The sequence below is a fragment of the Calonectris borealis genome, chromosome 4 (assembly GCF_964195595.1).
Source record: "Calonectris borealis chromosome 4, bCalBor7.hap1.2, whole genome shotgun sequence".
In the NCBI taxonomy this organism is placed as follows: domain Eukaryota; kingdom Metazoa; phylum Chordata; class Aves; order Procellariiformes; family Procellariidae; genus Calonectris; species Calonectris borealis.
The window spans coordinates 65,071,620-65,081,154 of record NC_134315.1 but is presented as its reverse complement, the minus strand read 5'-3'; the positions used below and the strand labels follow the sequence as shown (position 1 = coordinate 65,081,154).

General features: G+C 52.6%; 1 protein-coding gene across 2 annotated transcripts in view; it reads left to right on the top strand.

Annotated features, from left to right (window-relative positions):
• Nucleotides 1-1,111: 1,111 nt before the first annotated feature.
• Nucleotides 1,112-9,535, top strand: part of SCD5 (stearoyl-CoA desaturase 5) — a 38,303-nt gene continuing 29,879 nt past the window's right edge. Inside the window, exon 1 of one of the 2 annotated variants that reach the window (XM_075149881.1) lies at nucleotides 1,112-1,248. In XM_075149881.1, coding sequence (XP_075005982.1) covers nucleotides 1,203-1,248 — 46 coding nt within the window. In that variant the 5' untranslated portion in view covers nucleotides 1,112-1,202. Of the gene's footprint in view, nucleotides 1,249-1,817; nucleotides 2,123-9,535 lie in introns of those variants that run through there. The other variant, XM_075149880.1, reaches the window with a different exon arrangement.

Genomic DNA, 9,535 nt, shown 5'->3' with positions numbered 1-9,535 from the left:
TCTCTAGGTGATTCTGGCTCGCACTAATGCACACTCGTGGCAGAGGGAGCCTTCATGGATGCTTTCATCAATGACTCAAATTAGTTGGAAATCTCGTAAAGCAGTTTCCATGTGTGTTTGCCAGGGTGACAGGAATGTTTGTGGAAGGCAGGTGCTAGGTTTCAGCACCACTTGCATCTGTGTGAGCGTACAAGACTAGTATCTATCCTGTGACGTGCTTTAATAGCCTGCAGAAGCTGGGTCAGGACGAATGCTTTCACCCTGCCTTTCCAAAGAGACGTGTTCCCCAGTCTCCATATTTCCTTGCTGCCTGGTAGCACTCCCATTTCACTCACCCCGAGCCCTGACCTTCCTCCATTAAACACTCAGGGCAGCGTACCTGTGCGATCCGCTGTCTGCGGAGGTGAGCTTAGGCTGTTCAGTTTGCTCCTGTAAGCCCGAGGGTCACCCACGACATAGTGCGCCCAGCAGCAGCCAGGGAGCAGCTGGTATGTAAGGGATGGGAGCTTCTTTCTGCTCTCGGACACTGAGAGATGGAAAAGTCATTAAAGGACGGAGTCTTCCCTCCTGCCTGCCCCCAACATCATATGGCAGAGTCCTAAAAGGAAAGCGTCGCATATTAAATTGGTAGTAGGTACAGTTGAACTTAGCCTAACAGTTGACCTTGGGCACCCGGAGGAAGTCAGAGCAGGAAAGCACAGCACAAGTTAAATCATCCCCTTCTGCAGTTGTGGCGCAGCGATGAAAAGACATTGCAGGCTATAAATCATGGAGGAGCTGGCCCCAGCCAGGGCAGAGGGCTGCCAACATGCCTGTGCCATTCCCTCCTTCCCTCCTGTCCTCCCAGAAACATTCAAAACTAAACAAAATGCATCATGGGCAAATGTTTTATCCGGACTTAGCATCTGGTTCCCACCTAAGGACTTAAACCCTCCATATACTGCTTGTGCAAGATGTTCCCTGCTCCGCAGCAGGTGAAGCACCTCACTAGTAACTGAACTACTTTCTGCCTGCCGCTCCTCCGTGTATCTGGGTCATCCTTCTGACACGGGTCAACTCGCCATTAACAAACCCACCCTGGCATCCTGAGTAACGCAGGGTCCTTCCTCTCCCGCAGCGGCTTGCACTGGGAGGCTGTGGCAGGATGGGGGGAACAGCATCCCCAGGAAACCAGAGCTGAACACTAGAACAATACTCCATCCATGATGGGATGGAGTAAACAAAAAGCGTGGCATGCTCTTCATTCGGGTATGTACTGCTGATAAAAAGCTTGCTGTCTCCTTTTTTTTTTTTGTTTTCAATGCTCACCTTGTTACTCCCAGTCAGATAAACTTTATTAACAAGCTCTTGAATATCTGCTCCTCCCTAGCACCAGTGGCACCTTTTACTCCGGTTTCACGGGCTTCCAAAATTAAACGTCTTTGAAGTCCGTCTCTGTCGGGGAGCGTTTGCCCCTCAGGCAGCCGGCAGGAGAGGTGCCTGCCGTTCTTCAAGGGCAGCCGCCTAAAAAGGCGCTGGCAGGGCTGACGGAGGCCTGTACCTCTCGGCCATCAAGTGCGGAGTCCCGGCTGACGCCCACCAGCATCCCTTCGGCGGGTCGGGACCGAGCCCGCGGGGGCCTGTTAGGGACACTCCGACGCGCGCGCGGGCGGCCGTTGGGGACATCGCCGCGAGCGACCTGGCGCCCGTTGGGGCGCCTCGAGGGGCGGCCCCTCGGCGGTGCCGGTGCCGATGTCGGGGGCGGGGCGGGGCGGTCCGCGGCCGCCATTGGCTGTCGCTATGCAGGGCCGCCGGCCGCCCCCCTGCCCGTCCCCCGCCGCGGTGTGGGGCGCAGCCGGCGGCGCGGAAGCTCCATGGAGGCGGCGACAGCAACAGATGCGGCGGCGCGGCTCGGCCGCCCCTAGCCGCTCCCTGGCCGCGCTGCGCGGGGGCCGCTGCCGCCGCTAGCGCTCCGCCGGCGAGATGGCCGGGTCCCGGCGGGCGGCGAGCGGCGAGGTGGGCACGGCAGGCTGCGGGCAGGCCATCGTCTGGCGCAACGTGGTGCTGATGGGGCTGCTGCACCTGGGCGCCGTCTACGCCCTCAGCCTGGTGCCGCGGGCACAGCTCCTCACCCTCCTCTGGGGTGAGTGCGGGGGCGGCGCGGGGCCGCGCTGCGCCACAGGTGGGGCGGGGAACAAGGGGGCGGCCTCCCGGCGGTCAGGACCCCGGTGCGGTCCCCGCCCGGCTTGGGGCGGAGGGTTTCCTCCGAGGGTTCCCTCCGGGCCCGGCGGTGGGGGAGCAAGGCGCGGCTTGTTTTCTGTGTATTTATCCCCTGTTTATTTGCGCGGTCACTTCACTGCGTTTGGCGTGGCGAGTCGCGCGCGCCTCCGCGGGCAGGCGTGGGCCGGGCGCCCCGCTGAGCGCCGAGGGGGGCGGGCGCCCCCGCGCTGCTCGGCAGCCTCCACCGCTTTTGTTCCCGTGCCCCCCGGGCCGCTCCCGGGATGCCATTGCCAGCGCCGCGCTGGGCCCTCGGTTGCTGTAGAAACAGGAGGCACTCTCCCTCCGGTTACATTTATCAGGTTTTTTAGCTTAAAAAAAAAAAAAAAGAGTTAAGCAGCTGATATTTGGGTTTAAAAGTCTGACAGAGAACGCGTTTGTCTTCTCTTCGCTGCTTCCTTTTGTTACTTTATGAACACCCACGTCTTTCTGCCCGGTTGGGAGTAGAAAATCACCCCCTCCTTTGTCTCTTGGGGAAGGTGATACATCTTCTCATTAAGGAATATTTTAAAATTCGAGGAAGAGCTGTGAGGTGCTGGCAAGGAGAAAATAAGCCCAGCTGTGTTTTCCGAGGTGAGGTGGCTTGCTGTGTCTGTCTTCTTGCTAGCTGTGAAAAGATGAGGATTCGGTTTGGGAAAGAGAATATGAAGTATAGCATTGTTACTTCCATCCTACAGTGAGGTCTTCTTTTCTCCACAAAAGAACGATGCTGGGAGAAGAGCTACATAGAAGTACTGCAGTATTGTGCAAGGTTTCTCAGGGTTTGTGAGAGTAATAGATGATGGATGTCAGCATCATCCTTCACCGGGCAGAATTGTGTATCGTGTCATGTAAATGTGGGTGGCCAAGAGAATAAAAACTTGAATGCTACTTACAGGTGGTGCAATTTATTGGGTAAAAGACCTGCTTTGGGGAGTTTTTGAGTGAATGGAGAATGTAATGGCCCGGGACTCTTACACAGAGGAAAGAAGGATCTCTGCTGCAGGGAACTCACAGGCAGGGAATTTGGGTTGTTAGTAGTGTTGCCATCAGTAGTGTTGAGGTGACTCTCAAAAAGCCCCAGCTAAATGCTTTAGAAATCAGGTTTATTTCTTCTGTTTGAGGAATTCCTAAATCTGTTTTTCACTGGTTCGGCTTTTGATATTCAGTCTGCCTTAAACTCTTAGAAATAGCCATCATTGCTGTTTGCAGTTGGGAAATGAACCCTTCTGTCAATTACCATCTTCTGACAAGTTCTTAACTGGGAAATTGTTTCTAGGTCCCTGGTGGGGACTTGGAGTTTGACTGGCTGCCTGGTTTGCACAAACCGTTACCTGGCTCACTTGTGACCAGAAAAGGTTTGGGGGTGGTTGTGTTTTGCTTAGTTTCCTTCTGTGACCGCTGCTCCTCTCCCCTCCCTATTTCTGGTCGTGTTCAGGCTGATTTCATAGTTTACCTTGGCCATAGCTTGATGGTTGGGCAGACCAGGAGAGCCTGTGGGAGTTACGTGGCTAGAACACACAGCCAGTGGTCTGCTTTCAGCCCTTTTAGGTCCTGTAGTGTGTGGGCAGGTGGGCTTTCTTTTTCTCTCTTTTGCCTTTCCAGGAAGACAAGTTGAAATCATCTCTGATTTCACTGTGTCTTAATTACAAAAATCCCTAAGGCTGGAGCCAAAGGATTGAATTGCCAATTTCAACCCTCCATCCTCCAAGGTATTTTTTCCTAGTTGAAATTAAACAGATGCTAAATAATAACCAGGTCTCAACAACTTTGCAACTTAATGCCTTTCTTTCTGAAAGTGAGAGCCTCCCATTTCTCAACATTGTTATTTTTAACAACCACCCTAAAGCAGACCACTAAGTTTTTATGGGAGTTTGCTGGGTGGTTTTTACAGGGGCTCCGCAGCAGGGAGTGGGTGCATTGGCTCCAGCTGTCCTGGCCAGCTGGACACTGTGTGCCACTCTAGCAGCTGGCTGCTGCAGGGTCTGCCCCCCTCAGAGGTGGTGGGCAAGGTGAAAATACAGGATCTCCTGCAGAATATGTCGGACAAAAGTAGCTTGCTGTCACGCTGGAGACCTGTGTCCGAGGTCCCGCTGAGAGACTCTCTCATGGTAGACAAAAGCAGGGTTGCTCTTGCTTAAGTTAACAAACCCACCTTGCTTCACACTGGGAGGAGCCAAACGGTAAAGTTGTGCTGGAAGGAAGAAGTGTTGATCAGATGTGTCCCTTGCCCTCCCCAGTTCTCCGCATCGCGTTTCCTGTGCAGATCAGCTATGAGACTGCTTTTCTGTGGGTGGTGGCTGCCAGCCAGCCTTCGGAGCAGGGCTGGCATGGCGGCGAAGTTGGGTGGTGGGTAAGGGTGTAACGTTGGGTAGTGCACTGAAGGGTGCGGCTGGAGGAGCTGCAGCCCTCATTGTATCCATCCATGGTTTTCTTTTTCTTCCCAAGCTTGTCTGGGGCTGGGGAAGCATCCCAGTGATCTTATGCAAGCCCTTGCATTGCTCCCCACCACCGCTCCCCTGTGGGTAAGCTATAGGAGCAAGTGTGCGGAGAGTGGCTCGCCGGTGCTGGGTGTGACCTCCGTGGTGTCTGGCAGGAAGCGGGCAGCTTCCCATGACTCACCACTGCCTGCTTGGCTTTTTACTTTCTCGTCTGGTGAGACATCCATGTCTTGGTGGGCTCTCGTCTAAGGCAGACCAGGTGCTTCCCTCCCTCTATGCAGGGTTTGCTTTCCTCCTTCCCACCCCTGAAGGCAGTTGGTATTCACCATTGCTTATTAAGCGGAGCGGAAACGCCACTATGCCACCTAGAAAACAGCTGTTCAAGACAAACTGCCTGCTCAGCAGGGCTTATTTCCATTGGTAATTTATTGACATTCGTCCAGCTGTACATAATAGACAACGGAAAAACGCTGCCAAGCGAAGGCTCAGCTGGTTGTTTACTCAGGATTATCTGTCCTCCCCTGTTCCCATCGCCTCCAGCACTAACACCTTGAGGCCTGCGATACAGCTTCCCACACCCCACATGGAGCCGGGGTTGCATAAAGGATCCCAAACAGCGTTCTGGGTGGTGTAGCCACCTCACCCAGGGGGCACCAGGAATTGGGTTATCTTTAAAGGAATGTACAGATAAACTGGTTAAAACATAGGCTTTCGGGGCCATCCTCGTGCCTCTGTGGAATTTGGTTTTAGTCCAAGCTGAACAAAACCAATAAAATTACTTATGTCAAGATTTTCCATGAGCTGGGAACTGCTTTGACCCAAGAGGCAGCAGATGATATGTGGGAGGCATCGAGGAGCCCTGGGCTGTGCCCATGGTTCAGCCGTGTAGCCGTCCTGGCAGATCCTGCTGGCACTGTGCCTTTGAAATGTCCCCTGTTCTGCCAGCCCGACTGCACTCACTGGGAGCCCTCTCGCCTTGCTCTTTTCCAACCTGACTTGTGGTTTGGTGCAGAGGTGTGTGGAGAAGACCCTGTTTCCTTCCCCTTTCCCTCCTGATCCAGAGCCAGGCAGCTTGCCATACGTGGTCCCTCCTTTCTCTTGGTGCTTTGCTGTCCACGTCCATGCTGTTTCGTAGGTGACAGCTGCTGCTTTGTGGCATCCCTGCACTCCAGGTTCCCAGCCTTGGAAAGGGGTGGGAACTGTTGAGGAAACGAGGTTCAAGTCTTCTCTGCCCCCCGTCAGCTTGCTAGGCATGGCTGGCAGGTTTGGCAGGGTTCATCGGCCATCTTGCAAAGCCCAGAGAATGGTGCAGCCCAGGCCCCAGGGAGCTGGCACGTGGACCTTCCCCTTCAGGTCTCTCTTTGTCCACCTGCTTTTTCAGGGCTTTGGATTCCTGGTGCTTAGCACCCCCTGTAGAGAGGTTTGAAGGGGAGAGATCGCCATTCTCTGCAGACTTGTATCAGGAACTGAAGCAGGATGGGAGCACCTCACTGTTAGTGGGACCAGAAACCAGGGAGTGGTGTGATGGGTCTGCTGGCTGGGCCAGGCGTGATGGTTCCCCAGGAATGAACTTGTGCAAAGGGGTCCTTTTGGCCAGCTGGGGCTGTGGATGTGGCTGTGGTTTGCTGATGGCCTCTTTTGGCCTGCACCTCCTTCCACAGGCCACTTGGTAGGAAACTCTGTGCATGGCTTATCCCTTTAGTTTGTAACATGCTTCTTAACCAGGAGCCTCTTTGCTCCAGCCAGCGTCATCCTGTTGCAGTCCCAGCGAGGTTATCTGTTTGGGTTAGCAAAGCAGAGCAAAAAACTCTGAAATCCCTGCATGTTTCACTGAAATTACCAGCATGTTTCACTGCAAGGCCCAATGTTTCCACTGCTAACAGGTTTTTTTTTGATGGGCTCATGATAGCTTCTTTTTCTTAAAGACTCCATTCTGGGGGATCATGTGATGTGTAAGGGTCTCAGATTTTGTTTGGAAAAAGGTGCTCTTTAGCCTTCACAGGGGGCTTGTGAGGAAGCACATAAAGCAGCCAAATGCATTATAGGAAATAGAAAAACCCCACAAAAGTTTAAGCTGTTTACTTGCTTTAAAACCTTTTCTTTCAGGCTGCCGAGCATTACTAGAACTAACAACTTTAAAAACTGGCACAGGCATGGCCACCCAGAAACCCTGTATCATCTGGATGTGTTTTGCAGAGCTGCCTGATAGCCAAGCGGATGTCGGTTCCCATGCTGATACACTTGCCAGAGCCTGAGATCGGGGAGGAGGATGTCCTTGCTCTAATTGTGCTCATATGGGAGGGGAGGCTTGTTGCTGTTATTTTAGCAGTGTTTAGGAGACGGTTTAGTGCTCTTGAGAATGCCAGATTGATCATGTTCAGCCATGGCGGGCCCCGTGCCATGCTTACCCACAGCTTTCCCCTGCGTTCAAGCGCTGGCTGGCTGAGAGCACAGACGGAGTGACGGTGCTGCCCAGCTGCATCCCCGCCAAAACACAAGCTGCTCCTAGGCACGGGTCTGGATCCAAATCCTGCTGCCTGGATCTGTTTGATAAGAGAGATTAAAGCAATTGTGGTCTTAGGTTGCTGTGGTGCCTGGAGGGCACCACTAAGATCATCACCTCTTTCTCAGCCCTTCTGGTAGTGTGTCTATGTAATGAGGCACATGTTGCCATTGTGCACTGCAGATACAAGTTTTATTGGTCTTGCACATTTCAGAAGTCTTGCATATTTTGAGTGCCATCTGCTGGCTTTTTGGTTATTAACTGGTTTTAGTTGTTAGCCATTTCTACGCACAGTGTTAGAAACTCTGCACAGACAGCTGTGAATAAAAAATCCTAGCTCTAAGGAAGTTCCACTTGGTACCTCTGAGACCTCTGCGGATGAAGGAGTGTGGCAATACTGTCTCTGTTTCACAGATATGAAATGGAGACATTTGATTAAAACTTCTCTTACTGTCACTCCTGCTGCCACTCCGGCAGGAGCACCCTCCAGGTCCTGCAAAGTGATTATGCTGAGGTGATTTCTGTAGTCAAGATTTTGGGTCAGGAAACAGGTAGCGAAACAGAGTCTTTCCTCAAACAGTACTTCTCTCCTTAAAAATGGTAAGTGTCCTGGAGCTGGGGGTGGCTGTAACGTGCTGTTCTCTAGCCTTTTGCATCTGGGAACGGTCTGAGCTCTGTGTCCGCTGTAGAGCTGGGGAACACGCTCTCCACCTAGCAATGCACAGACATGAGAGTGGTCCTGGGCCTGTTTCAGATCCCGCTCTGAGATGCTCTACTGTAGAGGACATTCCTGCCTGTCAGATGTTTTCCCTTCCTCAGCATTCACTCCTCTCTTGTTCTAACTGTTGCTGGAGATGATTCCTTAAAGTCTTGTCTGTGAACTTCATGATGTTCAGCTGTAAGTACGTATTTTTGTTGCCCGTCTTGATTTCATCCCCAGTGCATTGGTGGCGCTCTGTTTTGTTTCCCTCTGTTTTGCGTGCTGCACATCATGTGGTCACCATGAACAACGATAAAGGAATGGAGAAAAAAATCTAATGTCTGTGTGGGCCCAGAGCCCTGGGTGCATGTGATGGCCCTTTGGTCCTGTTGGTCTCAGGAGTTCAAGGCACTCCTAACGAGTTCTTGCAGTTGGGCAGCATGAATGCGTGAGTGAGTAGTGAAGCTGTTTGTGTTTAGACACTGGGATGTTCACCTGGCACGAAGCACTGCTGGGCTGTTGGCTCCTCTGAGCCGTGCTCCAGGCAAACCAAAAGAACCTCAAATACTCTTTTCCTTTGACCTGTGCGATGAGGACAGAGATGAGAGCTGGATCCAGGAAGGATAGAAATCCGTGTCTCTACTCCTACTGAATTTGACAGGGATTGTTGGCTTCCGGGCTGCCCCCTGACATTGGGGGCTTGGGAGAAGCATCCCTCTGAAGAAGCCCTGTGAAGGAAAGAGCAGGGGAGGTTTGTTGGCACCCCCAGACCTGGCTGTGTCAAACACACAGAAGCCCAGCCAAGGGCCGCGGAAGCATGAGATGCCTCCTCCATCCCTGGCCCATCAGCTCCTGAGCTGGTGCGGGCAGGCTCTGGGGAGGCAACAGAGGTTTGTTGCTCTAGCTTTTTGTCTTTGATTACATGTGGAGGTGGGGATGGCAGTATATAGGCTCTGAGGAGTTTCCATAGATGACTTGGAACAGACTTTGCTCCAAGTAGAGGGAACACATCGGTCAGAGTTGTGTCAGCATCAGAGGAAGTCTCAAGGGGCTGGGAGCAGATCAGATGCCTCTTTTCCAGGAGATGCCACCAGGCAGAGCAGTGTGAGCCATGCAGACCTGCTTATCTGGGATTACTGCAATTGCTGTGAAGGAGGCAAAAGCGTTGCTCTCTCCCCTGGAAGGGCTGGGCTGGAAAATGTCGTCTCGCCCACCAGAACTTAGTATTCATCCTCATCACTGCCACTCTGCCTTCCCTCTGTGCAATTACAATTGCACTTGTAATTAACACTGATGTTATAATTGAAGCCAAGCAATTTCTTGCAATCACATTTTATTTTTACCATGTAGGCTAACAATAAAATGTGCTGCCCCACTGGAGAGCTGAAACATTGACAATTACTGTGCTAAGTAAAGCAAGGCTGATATGAAAGAGAGGGGAGGACTGTCAGATGCTGGTGTCAGGAATCCTGCATGCCATCCCTCTTATGCAGGGACCTCAGCACCAGGAGGATGGGGATTTCTGAAGGGAGACTGAAATGAGGATATCGATCTTGACCCATTTTTGGCTACTGGCTTCTCAGATGATGTTCTGAGCGGCTCGGAATAAAATAACCTGGCCTTGGCAAATGGGGGAGCTCTTCTTGACTGGACTCT